Source organism: Cottoperca gobio, chromosome 19 (genome assembly GCF_900634415.1).
Source record: "Cottoperca gobio chromosome 19, fCotGob3.1, whole genome shotgun sequence".
Lineage (NCBI taxonomy): Eukaryota > Metazoa > Chordata > Actinopteri > Perciformes > Bovichtidae > Cottoperca > Cottoperca gobio.
Genome location: NC_041373.1, coordinates 20027455 through 20047454, shown reverse-complemented (window position 1 = coordinate 20047454; position 20000 = coordinate 20027455). Strand labels below are relative to the sequence as shown.

The 20000-nt window shown below is 41.1% G+C and overlaps 3 protein-coding genes across 7 annotated transcripts in view; 2 read left to right on the top strand and 1 right to left on the bottom strand.

The window, feature by feature from the left end:
• The window catches only part of LOC115024986 (uncharacterized), a 9942-nt gene extending 1511 nt beyond the window's left edge, over positions 1-8431 (top strand). For 2 of the 4 annotated variants that reach the window (XM_029456929.1, XM_029456927.1), the window contains 13 exons: positions 625-700; positions 1082-1238; positions 1314-1359; positions 1458-1516; positions 2330-2365; positions 2459-2511; positions 2585-2717; positions 5054-5268; positions 6159-6204; positions 6274-6339; positions 6410-6469; positions 7366-7451; positions 7678-8431. In XM_029456929.1, the coding sequence (XP_029312789.1) occupies positions 625-700; positions 1082-1238; positions 1314-1359; positions 1458-1516; positions 2330-2365; positions 2459-2511; positions 2585-2717; positions 5054-5268; positions 6159-6204; positions 6274-6339; positions 6410-6469; positions 7366-7451; positions 7678-7825 (1181 nt within the window). In that variant the 3' untranslated portion in view covers positions 7826-8431. The remainder of the gene's footprint in view (positions 1-624; positions 701-1081; positions 1239-1313; positions 1360-1457; positions 1517-2329; positions 2366-2458; positions 2512-2584; positions 2718-5053; positions 5269-6158; positions 6205-6273; positions 6340-6409; positions 6470-7365; positions 7452-7677) is intronic. The other 2 variants (XM_029456928.1, XM_029456930.1) reach the window with 2 other exon arrangements.
• On the bottom strand, positions 8094-10283 carry LOC115024990 (histone H3.3). Its single transcript, XM_029456940.1, has 4 exons — positions 10156-10283; positions 9292-9429; positions 9050-9203; positions 8094-8770 (listed from the first exon to the last, which is right to left on the bottom strand). The coding sequence occupies exons 2-4, from the start codon at positions 9417-9419 to the stop codon at positions 8642-8644; spliced, it is 411 nt and encodes a 136-aa protein (XP_029312800.1). The 5' UTR covers positions 9420-9429; positions 10156-10283; the 3' UTR covers positions 8094-8641.
• Positions 10284-11007: 724 nt separating this feature from the next.
• unk (unk zinc finger) overlaps positions 11008-20000 on the top strand; it is a 10785-nt gene continuing 1792 nt past the window's right edge. Inside the window, exons 1-15 of one of the 2 annotated variants that reach the window (XM_029456925.1) lie at positions 11008-11239; positions 11657-11866; positions 14004-14180; positions 14358-14488; positions 14852-14987; positions 15073-15190; positions 15355-15439; positions 15525-15826; positions 16197-16262; positions 16744-16933; positions 17036-17125; positions 17210-17395; positions 17476-17657; positions 18271-18531; positions 19830-20000. The exon at positions 19830-20000 is cut by the window's right edge and continues 1792 nt beyond it. In XM_029456925.1, the coding sequence (XP_029312785.1) occupies positions 11100-11239; positions 11657-11866; positions 14004-14180; positions 14358-14488; positions 14852-14987; positions 15073-15190; positions 15355-15439; positions 15525-15826; positions 16197-16262; positions 16744-16933; positions 17036-17125; positions 17210-17395; positions 17476-17657; positions 18271-18531; positions 19830-19985 (2430 nt within the window). In that variant the 5' untranslated portion in view covers positions 11008-11099 and the 3' untranslated portion in view covers positions 19986-20000. Of the gene's footprint in view, positions 11240-11656; positions 11867-14003; positions 14181-14357; positions 14489-14851; positions 14988-15072; positions 15191-15354; positions 15440-15524; positions 15827-16196; positions 16263-16743; positions 16934-17035; positions 17126-17209; positions 17396-17475; positions 17662-18270; positions 18532-19829 lie in introns of those variants that run through there. The other variant, XM_029456926.1, reaches the window with a different exon arrangement.

Genomic DNA, 20000 nt, shown 5'->3' with positions numbered 1-20000 from the left:
ACAATAATATTAACAATAATAATAATAACAATAATATTAACAATAATAAAAATAACAATAATATTAACAATAATAATATTAACAATAATAATAATAACAATAATATTAACAATAATAAAAATAAAAATAATATTAACAATAATAAAAATAACAATAATATTAACAATAATAAAAATAACAATAATATTAACAATAATAATAATAACAACAATAATATTAACAATAATAAAAATAACAATAATATTAACAATAATAATAATAACAATAATAATATTAACAATAATAAAAATAACAATAATATTAACAATAATAATAATAACAACAATAATAATATTAACAATAATAATCATAACAATAATAATATTAACAATAATATTAACAATAACAATATTAATAATAATATTAACAATAACAATAATAATATTAATAATAATAATATTAATAATAACAATAATAATATTAATAATATTAACAATAATAATGCTAAATTCTCTGGGAATCTTTCTGAGATGTGGTTTTATTATGCCGCAATATTGTTGTGGCATAATTTGAAGTATTTAAAATATCTTAATAACAAGTGAAGTGTCACATTTGAAATATTTCATTGTGCGTTTGCTCTTTCAGAGCCGGTTCTCAGCCTGGTGCACAGAGACTACTGGCAGTGTTTCGAGCAGCTCAACCAAAAAGACGCCTGCGGCAGGTAACACCCGAGGAGACCGTGTTTTTATGGTTTAAAGTTTATTGCAATTTTGTTATTCTTTTATTCATAATAGCTATAACTAATATAATAGAAATAAATAATAATAATAATAAATATATTCGATATTCGCACAATACTTTGACAATACTGTCATTATGTTCATGCCAATAAAGCTATTAGATTTTGAATTGAGAAGAAAAACATTAGATTTTAATTAATTAATTAATTAATTATATAATATATTATATAATATAATATATTATATTATATATACTTAAATAAAATGAGGATCGTGAAATGAAATGATCCATATATTCATCAAATGTTGTTTTTCCCGTTAAATCTGTGAAACGATTGAAATCCTCGCCACCGTCTCCGCAGGCTGTCCGCTCTCTCCCTGGTGGTGGAGCAGACCAGAGTTTGCAGGAAGCTGCTCTCCGCTCAGGGCCGAGGACGCTTCCTGCTCCGACTCGCCCTCAGCCGCAGAGCTCTGCCGCAGCTCATCACACACCTGCTGCACACACCCCGAGTCCTGGAGGTCAGGAACATGCAGCGGACACACTTTACATTATACAACACACTCAGAGTTTAATGCTGTTTCTGTCGCCTCCAGTGTTACAGCCCGGAGGTGTCGATCCTCAGGAATGAGGAGTTTGTGGGTGAGGCTTTTTACTTTTATTGTTTCCACAAACGAGGAAATTCTTGTCGGCGCCGGCGTTCAGCGTTCAACATCAACAACGTTTTTTCTCTCTTGCAGAGCCCTTCATGTCGCTGCTGCTGGTCCTCTCTCACATGGACTTTAAACTGGACATGGAGGTCAGTTCATCTTTATTTATGCATTTAAAAAAGCTGCAACTCTGGATTTTCCTTTAGAATATAACCAGAGGTGGACGACGTCTTCAGAGTAGACTTCTGTATAAAAGTATTCGCTTAAAAATGTACTTTAAGTACAAAAAGTACTCGTTCTGCACAACAGCCCTTTTCAGAATAATATAATTATTAATGCACTTTCATCACTTTTTATCTTGTTTAATCTTTTATATGACTCGAGCTCTTTCATGCAACTCGTAGTTTTATTGCTGATAAATTTGAAATAAAATTCAAACTTGTACAAAGTATTAACATCAAAATATACTTAAAAAGCAAGAAGTACTTATTTTGTCCATGTCAGAATAGTATATATTATAGGATTATAATAATTGATGCATTAATGTGTTCATCACTTTAATGTTGCAGCTTTTTTTTTAAAGGTCTATATTATAAAATTATTTAAAATAATATTATGAAATACAAAATGTAAATATAAATATACAAAAAAGAAAATACAATAAAAATATGACACATTTCTGTGAGAGAATATTTACAGCATATCTGAATTAAAAGTGGAAGAGCTGGAAATGTTTTTTGTTTTTGTATTATTAATATTATATTATTAATATGACTTTCAGATAAATGTCGTGGAGTGAAAAGTGTAAAGTAGCAGAAAATAAAAATACTTGAGTTACTCTCCACCACCAAACATAACATGAATACTTTAATACAAACTATATTTGGTGAAAGCTGTCGTGATTTAAAATCACTTTGAATTCATGCGACTTTACAAAATAACTTCTTTTGTTCTCTTCACAGAACTGCAGTTTTCTGGATGAGAGTTGGATCCTGCCGGTAAAAGAAACACGGATTTGTTTTGAGAGACAACAGGACTTAGATTTATCAGAACTTGAGAGACGGATTATTAATTAACTTGTATGTTTCCAGGTGTGTGAGACGTATGAGGTCGTGCCCTGTCGGGAGGTGGGGATGGTGTTGAGGTTTGTGTCTCCATCACAAGTTTATCTGTCCGACCTGCTGCATCTTCTCCGTCTGTCTCCATCTGTCCCTCAGGTACCTCAGTGGACGAGTCTTCGTCCTCGACCTGACGCCCGGTGGTCAGGCGCACGTCGACAAGTTTCTCTGTCCTGGAGACATTATTGACGAGATCAACGGGACGTCCCTGAGGAATTCAAAGAACGGACAGGTATCCTCAAAACATGCAGCGTTTTATATTAACACCAAAACCAGAGACATTCACAGACGTCATATACGTACGTTTGTCCTCGTAGGAAAACCACCGGAGATACACATAACATCAAGAATGCTGCTATTTATATATCAGTTACTCGCCCGTGTTGCCTTTAACTCTTTAAATGTCACCACGGTGAGCGAAGAATCCAAAAACGGAGAAAAGTCTTGATGAAATTAAGTAAATGGAGCCGAGTTTAACAACAGAAAACTATCTGAAAACGTGCAGAATAATAAAGATCGTGCAGAATAAATAATAAAGAACGTGCAGAATAATAAAGAACGTGCAGAAAGATAAAGGACGTGCAGAATAAATAATAAAGAACGTGCAGAATAATAAAGATCGTGCAGAATAAATAATAAAGAACGTGCAGAATAATAAAGATCGTGCAGAAAGATAAAGGACGTGCAGAACGATAAAGGACGTGCAGAAGGATAAAGGACGTGCAGAACGTGCAGAACGATAAAGGACGTGCAGAACGATAAAGATCGTGCAGAAGGATAAAGGACGTGCAGAACGATAAAGGACGTGCAGAACGATAAAGGACGTGCAGAACGTGCAGAACGATAAAGGACGTGCAGAACGTGCAGAACGATAAAGGACGTGCAGAACGATAAAGGACGTGCAGAACGATAAAGGACGTGCAGAACGTGCAGAACGATAAAGGACGTGCAGAACGATAAAGGACGTGCAGAACGATAAAGGACGTGCAGAACGTGCAGAACGATAAAGGACGTGCAGAACGATAAAGGACGTGCAGAACGATAAAGGACGTGCAGAACGATAAAGGACGTGCAGATCGTGCAGAACGATAAAGGACGTGCAGAACGATAAAGGACGTGCAGAACGATAAAGGACGTGCAGAACGATAAAGGACGTGCAGAACGATAAAGGACGTGCAGATCGTGCAGAACGATAAAGGACGTGCAGAACGATAAAGATCGTGCAGAACGATAAAGGACGTGCAGAACGATAAAGATCGTGCAGAACGATAAAGATCGTGCAGAACGATAAAGGACGTGCAGAACGATAAAGGACGTGCAGAACGATAAAGGACGTGCAGAACGATAAAGATCGTGCAGAACGATAAAGGACGTGCAGAACGATAAAGATCGTGCAGAACGATAAAGGACGTGCAGAACGATAAAGGACGTGCAGAACGATAAAGGACGTGCAGAACGATAAAGGACGTGCAGAACGATAAAGATCGTGCAGAACGATAAAGATCGTGCAGAACGATAAAGGACGTGCAGAACGATAAAGGACGTGCAGAACGATAAAGATCGTGCAGAACGATAAAGATCGTGCAGAACGATAAAGGACGTGCAGAACGATAAAGATCGTGCAGAACGATAAAGATCGTGCAGAACGATAAAGATCGTGCAGAACGATAAAGATCGTGCAGAACATCCCGTCGATGTCACGACTTCACACACATGTTCAATAAAACCTTAATATTTAAAACTCTTCCACACAAGCGCTGTCACGTGGGCAGACGCGCTACTCGTGTAAATATTTTAAATCGTAAAGTTTTAGGTTTTACTTGAAGCACGAGTTGTGTGAGAGCTTGTAAACTTGTTCTGGCTCCAATTTACTTCAATTCATCGACACTTTTCTCCTTTCTTTGAGTTTTCTCTTCTCTCTGACGCTGACGAGAAGCTGAATATTTTCATATTGTTGACTCTGACCTCATACCGATCCCTTAAAATCATATGTTGAAGTTAAAAATGTTTGAGTGTGTTGAGCTCACTGTGTGTCGTCTTATTGAGACACCAGCTCGTCACACCTTCGACAAATAAGCGTTTGTATAACTTTTAAAAAACCTGCTGCTCTGTTTACATTGTTGTACTTTACTTTATACTTCTACTCGTCTGCATCTCTTATAGGTGAAGATACAACTTTATTGATCTTTTGGTGAAAAGCTTCAACATTAAAGTGCTGAACTCATTAATGCATCAATAATTATAATCCAGTAATTTAATATATATTATTATTACCATGTGCAGAAACGAGCTGTGCAATCGTTAGCCGTTAGCTCGTGGCCGCTACATCCTGTGTCCACCAGGAAAACACTGATTTTTAACGTGACACTGCTTAATTGGGTGTTTGTGCTGGTTTTAATCAGCAGGTCAGTTTGTTTTGTTGAAGTGAAAACCTTTGTGGATAATTCTGCTCCCATGATTCCACGCTACTTCACGACACCACAAAACTTCAAATTGCCCCCTAGTGGCAGAACCTTTAATTGAAAGATCTCCACCTCAGGTTTGAATACTTCTCCCCTGTTTTCCCAGGCAGGCGTGGTTCTGTCTCGGCTGAAGGGCTGCCCTCTGTCCATCGGGGTCCTGCGGTGGAGGGCTCGGGATGGCACCGTGTATCGGCCCCTCATCAAACTCCTGCGCGCCCTGAGGACGGAGAACCCGGCGCTGCAGCTCGGCCCCGCCACCACCCAGCAGTCCGCCGCTAAGGACCAGAACACCTCTCCGTCACAGTGTCTCAAAGAGGGAAGGCAAGTGACAGAGGAGGATTTAAAGGGACAGTTCACCCTAAAATCATTATGTTTTCCCTCTTTCCTGTAGCGATATTAATCAAACTAGATTGTTTTGGTGTGAATGAAAACATTTATTTGATAAACAGGATTGAATTAATTCATTCCAGACTACGCCCTTTATTTATATTAAAAAGTCTTAAGAATGTTACGACACGTGTAGGAGAAGTATTATATTACGATTAACATTCAGAATCTCTTTACAAGGGAGTCCTGTTCAAGACAGCAGCATCAAAGAGAAAGTAGAAGAAACAAGCCGCCTTCAGTAACAGGACGTTTTCTTATGATTTAGCGAATGCTTCTAACATTGAACATCTAACGAATGAAAATTGGCTTTTCAACCAAGATTTTGCAGCGTTCCTGAAGGCACCACGGTGCATTTCGTACAGGAAGTGTTTCTAATCTTTCCCTCAGTTTTGGTTATTGTGAAGTTGTTGTTATTGTTTCTTTTAATTGAATTCCCGGGTACCCTGTGTAAACAATAATGAATATTAGATTATTTATTATAAAATTGATTGAGACTGTTGATGTGAAAAGATCAAAGCTACACTTTACGAGATGTTTTCTGTTAAATGCAGCCCGTGTTTTACTTAAAATTAAAAAGAACATTAATTTATTATTAGAGTAGATAAATATACTCTTTTAAATTAAAGTTGTTTTTGAAATGTATTTAATGCAATGATGTATGAAAATATATAAAGCACTAAATCATAAGTTATAATATATACATTTTAAATCATTTAAATATATAGCCCTGATCTAGATTAATAAACAGCACAATAACATGAATTAGATTTGTGTGTACTGTCCCTTTAAGAAGTGTACGTTAAGATGCTGACTCTCCTCAACAGGATCGTGTACATCGTGCAGTTCTTGGGAAAAGCAAACATCGGCATGGTAAATACTCACAAGTTAATACATTCATCGTCCTGCTGCTCGCTCCTGTAACGTCGCTTTGTTTCTCAGTACGGGGGAAAGGAGGTGCTGCAGAACGCCATCTCACAAGTGTTGCAGAAGAACCAGCCGAGCAAGGTACTGAAGCTGCTGCGAGTCTTAACTTATATCAACGTCAACATGAGCTCAATAAAGTCTTGTCCCGCAGGAAGTGCTCGTAGACCTGAAGGAAACACACCTGACGTGCACGGACAGAAACACTGAACTGGTGAGTCGATGACGCCGTTCCTTCAAGCTCCTCAAGGGAGACAGGTAGGGAGACAGGTAGGGAGGGAGACAGGTAGGGAGGGAGACAGGTAGGTAGGGAGACAGGTAGGTAGGTAGGTAGACAGGTAGGTAGGTAGGTAGGGAGACAGGTAGGTAGGGAGGGAGGGAGACAGGTAGGTAGGTAGGTAGACAGGTAGACAGGTAGACAGGTAGGGAGGGAGACGGGTAGGTAGGGAGGGAGACGGGTGGGTAGGGAGGGAGACGGGTGGGTAGGGAGGGGTAGGGAGGGAGACGGGTGGGTAGGGAGGGAGACAGGTGGGTAGGGAGGGGTAGGGAGGGAGACGGGTGGGTAGGGAGGGAGACGGGTGGGTAGGGAGGGGTAGGGAGGGAGACGGGTGGGTAGGGAGGGAGACAGGTGGGTTGGTAGATCCAGCCACTTTATTAGGTACACCTGTATTTTAAATAAAGTTTAGTTTGGTGATATAACGTTTAGGTATAAAGATCATATCTATAATAATATAAATGTTTATTGTTCAGATCTTGTCTTATGTTGTTTACTTCTAATCTGCTGGTTTTTGAATTTGTAATTATGTTTAATATCTTTAAATGCAAACTACTCAGTCCGATACATTTACTATGAAAGTAATGCAGCATGCTCCTTTGTTTATTGGGTTTATGAATATTATATATATTAACTCGTGTTAATATTGTAATATATTATATATATATTAACTTGTGTTAATATTGTAATATATTATATATATATATATTAACTTGTGTTAATATTGTAATATATTATATATATTAACTTGTGTTAATATTGTAATATATTATATATATTAACTTGTGTTAATATTGTAATATATTATATATATTAACTTGTGTTAATATTGTCAGGAGCTGTTTGAGCATCACTATCCAGAGATTTCATGTGTTGGGAGATTCAGTCAACCGGACTACACCATATTTGCGTTCTGCGTGGCGTAAGTTCTGCGTTTAATTACCTTTGTGCAACAGATTTTTTTTTTACATATTCCATATTTTAAATATTGCATCTGTCGTGTATAATTCAACAACATGTAAGTGTTTGACGTTTGTAGGCACTTCTCCAGCTGGTACATTACATGTCTTATATGCAGCAACACATGATGCATTGCATGAGTCATCATTGGCTGCATTACATCTAAGCCTGTGATTGGCTGTTTTCAGAGACTCCCCAGAAACCCCCCAGTCGACAGGCTTCTGCTGTGTGGCGCTCAGAGCCGGCAGCGTCCAGGAGTGCGAGGAGATCGTGTGTCGTGTTGGTGAGGCAGCGTGCGCTAGTTTTAGAAAAGCAGTGATTACACATGATAGTTAAATTCATTTTACACGAAGTTCCTGCAGTGAATAGAATCATTAATTATACTTTGTTCTTTTACGCACTAATATAACTTAGCAATGTTTAACAGTGATCCTGGGTTAACTAGTATTTAAGATATTGAACGCTTGTTTTGCTCTTTACAGCGACTGGTTTCAAACATACCGAGTGGTTTGTATGACAGCTCACCGACAGCCTGTTATGTTGTAAATAAATGGAATAAGTCTACACGCTGCGTTACTGACTGAACACACAACACGAGGCTTTCTACTCATAAAGACTTTTAATAGAAAGACATGCGACAACATTTTCATAAATAGTATTAAATGTAGCTGCCAAGATTTTTATGTTGAAAAACATGTAAAAAGCAGTCCAGAAAAATACGGGAGGGGTCTGCCAAGCTCGCAGTCGCCGAGTGTAGGAGCCGAAACCCAGACACTGCAGCGAGCTGGTCGAGCAGGACACGCTGGTGTTTTGTGATGGTGAAGAGACCCTGGACCCCATGGAAGATGTGAAGAATTCATCCTCACGTCAAAGCGGGAGCCTGATGCCCACAAAGAACTTGAAGGTGGTGTGATGGCTGTACAACGTAGTAATGACCCATGATGGAATAGGCAAAAACACTCCTACTGCACAACACTTTTCCAACTATCCTATAAGTGTACTCGTGGAATGATTGATGAATTGTCCCAATCTAAAATACAAAATATTCAAAAGAAAGCTTGTAAAAAAATACCCAAGAAATAAAAATGTCCACAAAAATGGTTAAGTACGATAAATAGTATCATTTGTCTCGGCCATGTTGCCACTGGCTGCTTAGGCTCTCTCGCCCCTTATCCTGCGAGCCAGCTGGATGTCTTTGGGCATGATGGTGACACGTTTGGCGTGGATGGCGCACAGGTTGGTGTCCTCAAACAGACCCACCAGGTAAGCCTCGCTGGCTTCCTGTTTAAAAGAAAAAAGGAAACAGACATTAGGTTCATCGCAAGTTGAAGTTGATAAAAGCATCAATAGTGATATGCAGAGAGCCAATTTACAACCATGAATGTCATTTAGATATTTCTGAGAACATAAATGTGAAAAAGCATTTAAAAACTAATAGAATTTAAATTAGCGATGGTTCAGTGAACTATAACTCCTCAACCCGTGAGCAAAAAAAGTCTCCCTAAACAACAACTCCTGCCAATGTAGCCACGCCATTACAAACTTGAAATCCACATTCACCTGAAGAGCTCCAATGGCAGCACTCTGGAAGCGCAGGTCGGTCTTGAAGTCCTGAGCGATCTCCCTCACCAGGCGCTGGAAGGGCAGCTTGCGGATCAGCAGCTCCGTGGACTTCTGGTAACGACGGATCTCCCTCAGAGCCACGGTACCGGGCCTGAACAAAAACGTGTTTAACGTTAAAAAACAACAATAAAGCTAATGCCCCCATGAACTACCATTTAAGGGTCGTATGCCATATTCACCTGTAACGATGGGGCTTCTTCACTCCTCCCGTCGAGGGTGCACTCTTCCTGGCTGCCTTGGTAGCGAGCTGCTTCCTTGGCGCCTTTCCTCCAGTAGATTTACGCGCAGTCTGCTTGGTACGGGCCATCTCGTACTTGCTAAAACAAAAACAATATTACTTGCATTAGACGACTACTTGAGAATTAATCTTGGTACTTGCAAACAAATCGTAAGGATCCGATTTTGATACCGAGATCAAATGCTAACCCAGCCCAGCACACAAGCTAACACAGCACCCCTCCCCCCTTGGAGGCGTCGGGTTATAGACTCTACAAGGCCTAAAATAAAAGCACAAACACTACTGATTTATTACCATCAGAGACGTAAAGCTCATAGACTATTGGCGCCATGACTATTTACAACGGTGTTTACAAACCCAGTGGCTCATAGCGACAGTCAAACACTCGCAACAGTCCGTCTTCGCTTTCCCACTTCGCCATTTTAACGGCTTGATTTCACCCTCAGGCGACATTGCCTCGATTCAGCTCGACAACATTAGCTTACACATAATTAGCTTATCGTTAGCTAATGACCAGATTTGTAAGATACAACAAACATCAATCTCGACAGTCAACTCCTGCTAACCTCACTTGTTTACGTCCAATTTTCCATTTTGACGAGCCAACGGCTAAGTTTAACTAGAAACGTCATCTGTAAGAGATTCCATTGTTCCGTTTTTAAGCTAACGCTAATGTTAGCACGTCGCCATGTTAGCCTATTTACCAAACAATGCAATCAACAGAAAACGATCAACAGAAACAGATTTAATATTATTGACAACGTATTTAAGTACGTTTTATACGTGGTAAAGTAGTGATGTTTACCTTTAGGACGTCGGTTGATATGAGGCACTCGCCGTAACTGACAGTGAGTCGTAGGTGTCCGCTGAACACGAATGTGTTGGGGGAGTTGAGGCCGAGTATAAATACTTTGTCATGACGTCATGCTTGTAAAACACTACACGCTCATTGGTTCTCTCGCTTCTTCTTCTTCTTTGGTGTTTTAGCAGTTGACAAACCCACACATAAACCTACATTCTTTTTATTATTCCTGTTGTTCTGAAGTATTGTATTATTGATATTGTATTATTAAATATTGTGTTTTTCTCGAGATGTCTGTTTCAAATTTCTCCATCAATGCTATTTAGCAAAGCACTATTTGCAAATAATAAACAATTACAACTTCTGTGATAATGTACACTTGTTTTGAAGCTGTCCTCATACTGTTTTTATAAAACTTTATATTTCCTGTAAAAATTCTGCTAATTTTCATTACTTTGCAAAGGTATGCTGTTTGGTTCAGAACAACAACAGTGAAATATGCTAAATCTTTTAATTTTTTGGCAAAATTTCACATTCACAAAAGTAAATTCTATAACAAAAAATCTTTATTTAAACTTTTTAGAAATTAAATGCAAAAATACATTGTTTTCTATTATATATATTATATCTGTTTGTATATTTATTTATTTATTAAATAAAATGTAAGTTTATAGTTTATTTTGTCTTCCTCTTTTGTTGTTGTTTTCTATTTTCTATATATGTCTGTACTTCTGTATATGAGCATGTGTACAGTAAAGAACGTTAAAAAAATTATTAAGTTATGATTGAACTTCATTTCCCATAATTCCATGCTCTCCCTTTGCTACTACTTCCTGCTGCCTTGCGCAAGCTCACATCGTTGTAGAATGCGGATTTCGAAGCTAGTACGAATAGCTAGCTAGTAAGCTAAAAACAAGGTTCTTGTTGTTCGGCTTCAAACGGCTGAAATGTCCAAAACACACTCGTCATCTTCGGCAGCGACGACCACCGGGGGGCCCTCCTCGTCCTCTTCGTCTTCGCCCGCGGGAGGCTCGACATCTCCCGCAACCGTGTTGAACGTGCAGCCTGAGAAACCTCAACATTACACGTACGTAGCTAGTTAGCTGGATTAGCTAGCTAAGTGTACACAACCTCACGTGTACTTGCACATACACAACTACAGTTAAATTGTATTTAAATTTAAAAAAAGAGTGAGTGATGGACTTTCTTCTTGAACATGACTGAACCAAGCCTCTTTAGCGGTACTGTGATTATCAACGGGGGGAGGGCTCGATAAACAGGCCTAACGTTACTTACTAACATAGGCCATTTATTACAAGCTTTGTGGCACAGCTTCATTTAAGTTCTGTATTTGTAAATATGTCTAATGGCAGCATAAAGCTAATGCAAGCTTAGTCACATTATATTGACTGTACTATAAATAAACATGAATACACTCTTCCATGTGTAGGAAACTTTCTATAAATGTATTTCACTCCCTCTTGTTGCTCTTCCTCTCTCCCAGATATCTGAAGGAGTTCAGAACTGAGCAGTGCCCCCTGTTCGTGCAGCACAAATGTACACAACACAGGCCTTTTTCCTGTTTCCACTGGCACTTCCTGAACCAGCGGCGCCGCAGACCCATCCGTAGACGGGACGGGACCTTCAACTACAGCCCAGATGTTTACTGCACCAAATATGACGAGGGAACAGGCACCTGCCCTGATGGAGACGAGTGAGTGCAACTGGGACTTCTGGGTGTCCTGCAAGTCGGCTTCACATCCTGTTTGCTTTGGTTATGTATCTGGGAACTGACTGATTGTGTGAAGTACACCCTGCATTGCCTGATTGGATCTGGCCTCATGCTTAAAATGATCGTATTTTGAGGAAAGTTAAAGCTGCAAGCGGAGATGAGCGGAGTTGTGACGTAGAGGTCACTTCCTGTGTCCGACATGTGGTGCTAGAGCCTCCTACGTACTAATTGTACGTTCGCAAGTCATAACCACAAGAGAGCATATCGGCGTAAATGTGTAACATGTATTTAAACAACTTTTTGACATGTCTAATAATCTGCACATCAGTTTTGTTGCCGACTATAATGCGTGGAAGGAGCGTATGAGTCCCATAAGTCTGACAATTATTGTAGTAGCTTACTATTAAAACATAAATGAAGACACGGTTCATATTCTGCAAGTTAACCGTTACGGCCATAAGATAAGCTAATTAATGAAATCACTATCTCTCGTGCTCATTCTCTTTAAATTAACTTTATTCACCCCCAGAAAGCTGAGACAAACAATAGTGTAAAATAACAAGCTTAAAGAAGTGTCTTTCAAGATATTACATAGAATTGACCCGCGAGCCACATTCATCGAGCGCACACTGAGGGCACACTGAGGGTACACTGAGGGTACACTGAGCGTACACTGAGGGCACACTGAGGGTACACTGAGGGCACACTGAGCGTACACTGAGGGTACACTGAGGGCACACTGAGGGTACACTGAGGGTACACTGAGCGTACACTGAGGGTACACTGAGGGTACACTGAGGGTACACTGAGGGCACACTGAGGGCACACTGAGGGCACACTGAGCGTACACTGAGGGTACACTGAGGGCACACTGAGGGTACACTGAGGGTACACTGAGGGTACACTGAGCGTACACTGAGCGTACACTGAGGGTACACTGAGCGCACACTGAGCGCACACTGAGGGTACACTGAGCGTACACTGAGGGTACACTGAGGGTACACTGAGGGTACACTGAGGGCACACTGAGGGTACACTGAGCGTACACTGAGGGCACACTGAGGGCACACTGAGCGTACACTGAGGGTACACTGAGGGTACACTGAGGGTACACTGAGGGTACACTGAGCGCACACTGAGGGTACACTGAGGGTACACTGAGGGCACACTGAGGGTACACTGAGGGTACACTGAGGGTACACTGAGGGTACACTGAGGGTACACTGAGCGTACACTGAGCGTACACTGAGGGTACACTGAGGGTACACTGAGGGTACACTGAGGGTACACTGAGGGTACACTGAGGGTACACTGAGCGTACACTGAGGGTACACTGAGCGTACACTGAGCGTACACTGAGGGTACACTGAGGGTACACTGAGGGTACACTGAGGGCACACTGAGCGCACACTGAGGGTACACTGAGGGTACACTGAGCGCACACTGAGGGTACACTGAGCGCACACTGAGGGTACACTGAGGGTACAAATACGATAATTGTCCGTCATCTGGCAACGCTGTACAAACCATTTCACTGTTTGTGAGTCTTCGTGTACAAAGTGAATTCAGTTAGGAAACAGACTTTGAGGTTTGCAGAAGCCTGTTTCACTCTGAATGTTTACATCTCGCTGGTATCATCGGTAACGCTTGTTGGCTTTGACATTTAAATCCTAGATTGAATCACCTGAATGTGGGAAATACATAACAAAGGACCTTTTATTGTGGAAGTGAAGTGGTGATTGAGGAAACACCAAGTATCCACGATCATAAATGAAGTTAAGCGCCTGGTGCCTGATGCATAATCCTCAGTGAGCATTCGCACCTGAACGTTCGACGCCCTGCTGCTGACGAGGGGAATGTAAATGTGGAGGAGTGCACGTTTTAAATGGTTCGTGTTGCAGCGCTGATCTCAGAATACCTCGTTGCACACAGAGAGTCACAATCACAGAGCTGAGATTAGTTCTTTAAACTAAACGTTTATTCACAGTTATGTACTCGAGATGCGAATTCTGTCCGGATACCGACGTTTAAAATTCTTATTCTATGTTCATGTCGTTCACCAAGACACAACATTCTGAAACTGCACTTTACACTTAGTGTTTGTTTGTCCGTCTTCCAGATGCCCGTTTCTACATCGGACAGCGGGCGACACAGAGCGCAGATATCACCTCCGCTACTATAAGACGGGATCGTGTATTCATGAAACGGACGCAAAAGGCCACTGCAGCAAAAACGGCTCCCACTGCGCCTTCGCACACGGATCACATGACCTGCGCAGCCCCGTGTATGACATCAGGTGACAAAACAGTGTGTGTGTGTGTGTGTGTGTGTGTGTGTGTGTGTGTGTGTGTGTGTGTGTGTGTGTGTGTGTGTGTGTGTGTGTGTGTGTGTGTGTGTGTGTGTGTGTGTGTGTGTGTGTGTGTGTGTGTGTGTGTGTGTGTTCTGTAGTTTACACACAGTCTTTGTTTCGCAGAGAGGTGCAGGTGATGGAGTGTCAGGGAGGCTCGGGGCCGACGGAGGGAGGCGGAGGAGACGGACAGTCGGGACAGGCGGCGAGCACGGCGCTCATCGAGAAGATCCTGAGTGAGGAGCCGCGCTGGCAGGGTAAATCTGTTTTACTGCAGCGTTCACGCGGTCGAGGGGAATCCGTACAAGTCATTATGTGAAATGAAATGTAACGTCTTGAAAAACATGTCAGATGTTTTTATTTTACGATTATATTGATTTGATAAATTATCAGCGAATCTTAACGTATTAAAGTGTTTATAATTATACATTGTATTTGTCTCGGATGCAGTTGCCATGGTAACAACAGCAACAGTCTACGATTACATAACATCAGTATAAAAACATGACATGATTTCAATCCTTTGATCAACTGTTATGATCCCGTCAGCTTCTGCATCCTGGCACACACCGCCTCCAGACTTCACCATCTGCTCGTCTCCTGTGTTTCTCCTCCTTTAGACAACAACTACGTGCTGTCCCACTACAAGACGGAGTTGTGTAAGAAGCCGCCTCGTCTGTGCCGCCAAGGTTACGCCTGTCCGTACTACCACAACAGCAAAGACAGGCGGCGCAGCCCGCACAAGCACAAGTACAGGTGCTGCTCTACAGGAACATATTCGAAGATGTTGTTGTTGTTTGGCAGATCTGTGGATGTGCTTAACAAAGATGTTCTTTCACAGAGCGCTGCCGTGTCCGGCTGTGAAGCAGAGCGAGGAGTGGGGCGACCCCAGTAAATGCGAGGGAGCGGAGGGATGTCAGTATTGCCACACAAGAACAGAACAGCAGTTTCACCCCGAGGTTCGTCTGTTGAATCAATGTTGCATTTCTATATTTGATTAGTTGTGCCGCCCTAGCCACGGGTCAGTTTACGGTACTGAACTCTGCTGAACCCGAGCGGGACTCTGATCGAGAGCAGAAATGACAGCAGATGGTTTGAACGTTGATTTGTTTCTGTGTCTCAGATCTATAAATCCACAAAGTGTAATGACATGCAGCAGTGTGGCAGCTGTCCCCGAGGGCCCTTCTGCGCCTTTGCTCATGTTGAAAGTAAGTCCCCACAATGCACCTCTTTCAACAACCATCTCATTCATTATACAATTTAACAATATTTTTATGTTGAAACCTCCTGCAGGGCCCTTTGTTCCAGAGGAGCCACCTTTCCCCACGCCGAGCTCCCCTCCGCCCCCCAGACCTCCAGACCCTCTTCCTGCTCAGGAAGCGTCTTCCAGTCCCAGCAGACACAACACGGGGATGGGTTCTGGTTCTTTGTCCGACCCCTTCTCCCCATCGGCAGGCTCGTGTGTGGCGGAGCACGGGCTGCTGGGGAGTGTTTTGTCTCTGTGCGAGGACACGAGTGCACGAGCGGAGCCGATGTCTCCGTGGGCCGGAGAGGGAGGGTACGGCAGAGCGCCGGGGTTTGAGAGGGAGGATCAGGTGAGGAGGAAACACAGGAACATTAGGAGATAATGTTAAAAGAAACAAAGATTACAATACAATACATATCTTTAAAGGAGCTTTTCTCTAAAGGAGCTTTTTCTCACACTCTTCAGCAGAAGTCTCCACTTCAGCAGCACTTACATACACCAAACTTTCCACTTTCATTCCTCTCTATATTCTGAAGCTTTGTGCAGAGGGCTTTGTTCACATGTCACTCACAGCTCATGTTATACACGCTACACTAACTACATGCAGGAGATGCGTGTAGTTCTCTTCCTGTGTGTTGATGTTTGAGTATCGATTAGCTTGCAGTGAAACTCTCCTGCATGTCTTCACATCTTTACTTTTGTATTTCTTGTGGTTTCAGGCGAAGCAAAGGAGTTTTGCTCTCGAGCAGCGCCACAGAGAGTTGGTGACTGCACAAAGCAAACAGGTAAACTTACAACCGCAGCAATAGAAACCTTATTGTTGAGTCATTTCCTGGAGCATCTTCAATACTTCTTATCCCTAAAATCTGTACAAACTAAGATCAAAGGTGATGAAAGTACATTAATCATAATAGTTGATAAAAGTATTGAAATCTTGTCATAATTTGCTTTAAATAATGAAATTAAATATGTTTTTATACTGATATTGTGTAATTGTTCATAGACTGTTGCTGTTGTACCTTTTTGTTTATACAAATAAAATGTGTTATTATTACACAATCTTTTAGTTTTTGGGATCTACATTTCTATGAGCTGCTTTAAATATAAATAATGCTTAAATCTAACTTCACGATGCACCGAAGTTAAGTCATATATGTTGGTTGTGTAAAGCAATAAGTGGTTTCTCTTTTATTTGATCTTATTTATATATCTTTGTGTTTCCTGTAATTACACACTTTGTAGAATAAAGCAAAGTTTCTCCTCCAGGACTTGTTGGTGTTTCTGCCGGTGGGAAGCCCTTTGAGTCTGTCCTCCAGCATCCCGTCCAGTCTGGCCGCCACCCCGCCCAGCCCGGCCCCTCTCGGGCTCGGACCCCCGGGATCCGGCATGTCGTCGGGCATGAACGCCAACGCCCTGCCCTTCTACCCCACCAGTGAGACCGTAGAGTCCGTCGTAGGTAGGTGAAGATGAAGAAGCGCTGCAGACGACGTGTTTCTGCAGACATGACGGTCGAGAGGCGAGTGAACGACTCGTGTGTGTGTGTGTGTGTGTGTTTCAGAATCCGCTCTGGATGATCTTGATCTGAATGATTTTGGCGTGTCGGTGTTGGAGAGCAGCTCTGCGCTGCCCGCTGTGGGAGGCATGCTGGGTAATTTAAAGACGCAGAACAGGCCATTTAAATGTGAACTCACCTTTTAGCGTAAACATAATTCATTGTTTGTCTTTCTTATAGGAGGTAGCCAGTTTCAGAGTTCTGCCCCAGTTAATATCCCGGGATCCTTTAGCAGCTCTGCTCCTTTTAGCTCGCCGTCACCGTCTCCACCAATCAGGCCGCACGCTTCGCCTTTCTTCTCCACTGCCCTGTCACAACCCGGCCAATCAGAAAGCACCTTCTTGGGACAGTCTCACAGCTCTTTAGGTTTGTGGAACTTAATTTAAAACATCAAGAAGTTTAGTGAAGGGCGAATATGATTTAGCTTATATTCTTTGTCTTTGCAGGTCTGAACGGGATGAGCAGTAATATCTGGGAGCATTTCCCGTCAGGCCAGGGCTCCCCTGGTACCCCCCCCACCCTGCTGCCCTCTGGCCCCTGCGTGGAGACGTCCAGGCTCAAGCAGGAGCTGGAGGACGCTCACAGGGCGCTGAAGCAGTGGGGTCACAGCTGGAGACACACAGCTCAGGTTGGTAGGTAGTGGGGCATGTGTGCACGCATGTCTGTGGAAGTTTATACTGGACCCGAATATTCTATCATTGAATATGTGTTTTCTATTTTGAGTTTGTTTTTTGTTGTCTTTTAAATTTCTCAGGATTGCAAGCATTCGTAAAACATGCCAACCTTGTTTTATATATATATATATATATATATATATATATATATATATATATATATATATATATATATATATATATATATATATATATATATATATATATATATATATATATATATATATATATATATATATATATATATATATATATATATATATATATATATATATATATATATATATATATATGTGTATGTGTTTTTTGAACATATATTTTAAACTATAGCCAAAACAAAGTATTATTAAAACCTTTTCTAAACATTCTGTTCAGTCCAAACCATTTCCAGGCCTGGAAAAAAAGTTTTTCTAATTTCATAATTTTTCCAGGATATTTATCTCGTTAGATCCTGAGAAGAACAGAATCCTTAAAAATAACTCCTTTCGTTAAATTGAAAGACGCTGTTTTCACATATTGCATTGACTGGGGAGATAAATTAAAGTTTGGAACGTCTGCCTCTTGTAGTCGTGGGCTGCACTGAAAGCAGATGCAGAGGAGTCGCGTGCACATGCAGCACGGTTAGCCATGGAAGCTGAGCGAGCCAAGCAGGCTGAGGAGGAGGCGGAGAGACAAGCTTCTCTCCTGCAGGAGGCGCTGGAGAGCTTAAGAAATGGAGACAACCCCCATCTAGCCCTGCATCAACTCCGGCTACTACACCGACTGCCCTTGGAGTCCGTCCTCAGTTTGAAGGCTCAACTTTGTAGCTGCTTACACGCCGTGGAACAGGTAACAACCACAGACTTATAACTTACATGTATGTTAACAATATATATATATATATATATATATATATATACATGCATATAACAATATATTTAGATGAGTTGTGTAATTCTCCTGAACATGTCGTCTCTCCTGTCATGGCCTCGTCTCTTTGAGCAGCGTCAGTTTTAAGACACTTCCTACATCCTGGTGTTTTTAACTCTGTATGTGAAGGATGAAGGACTTTAGTCCTGAGCGTCTGACAGACGTTAGCGGCAGCCGAACAAATACAGCGTATTATTGTTATTATAATACATTTAAATATATCATTAAACCGGAATAATGAATCAAATCAATATAATCGTAAACAAATGTTTTTAAACACGAAACTCGATCCAAACTATTTTTTAAAGTAGAAGTTATTTAAACTGTAAATGTTTTAGTTTTTGAGATATTAATTGTTACGAGCAGTTTTGGGGCCAATAACACGTAAGGCAGTGTAATGGCTGGAAAGACAAACATTTGACCTTTCTGCTGCTAAAAGAAACTAATATGTTTTTTATATTGTTTTATATTCATTTCAACATCTCCTGCTTGAAGTCCGTTTTATTTCTTTTTGTGCTGGAATTCTGAAAACTTTCACCCTTCCAGATACCTTTCTGTAAATATTAATATAAATATATAAATATACTTCAAGATGCTGGAGAAACACTGATTCTAAAAATGAAACTGCGTTATTCAGTGTTTTTATGGGTTTTACTCACCGGGTCCGTGTGTTTTGGAGCGGAGGACACTTCTGTGGATAACTCGGCTCCTGGTAAAAAGCTCCTGAACATTTGGATCTTAAGTTCTTAGAGAAACGAGCTGAGCAAACGTTAGCGGTAATCCGACTAGAATCCATAATTGGACCTGTCAACATTAGCACTGCAGCTAATCAGTGCTTGTTGTCATTTTTAAAGGATATTAGGAAGTCGTACATTTCATGTTCAGACGCATCTTTTATTGTCTAGAGATAATGTCTTCTGAGAACCCTGAGAAAAGCTTCAAAGTGTGTAGTGAGGATAGATATATATATATATATATATATATATATATATATATATATATATATATATATATATATATATATATATATATATATATATTTGGATTTATATATATTTGGATTTATAGCGGCAGGCAGTGATGGGCGAGGGTGAGAAGAATACAGCTGACGGAGGCATTACACACATTTACATGTTTTTCTTATTTATCTGTGTAGGTGGTCTCTAATCAGAAGTGAGGTTTAGAGGTCTAAATACTTTCCTCTGTGTTCTCTAAAGGTGGTGTACAGGAAACAGAGACAGTGCTGTGTGACGTGTGGAGAGCAGGGCTCAGTGTCTCTGCCCTGTGGCCATGGACTACAGTGTGAGAGCTGCTCCACCTCCACAGAGTGCCCGCTCTGCCCTGAACAGACCCTGGAGCAGCAGCTCTCTTGACCCCACTTGGACCAC

What these genes read in the sequence shown, in the direction of transcription:
- LOC115024990 (XM_029456940.1), bottom strand. Translation starts at nt 9,419, where the DNA reads ATGGCCCGTACCAAGCAGACTGCGCGTAAATCTACTGGAGGAAAGGCG. An exon ending in AAGAAGCCCCATCGTTACAG is followed by an intron (nt 9,204 to 9,291) that starts GTGAATATGGCA and finishes GTTTTTGTTCAG; the next exon opens with GCCCGGTACCGTGGCTCTGA. An exon ending in CTGCCATTGGAGCTCTTCAG is followed by an intron (nt 8,771 to 9,049) that starts GTGAATGTGGAT and finishes TCTTTTAAACAG; the next exon opens with GAAGCCAGCGAGGCTTACCT.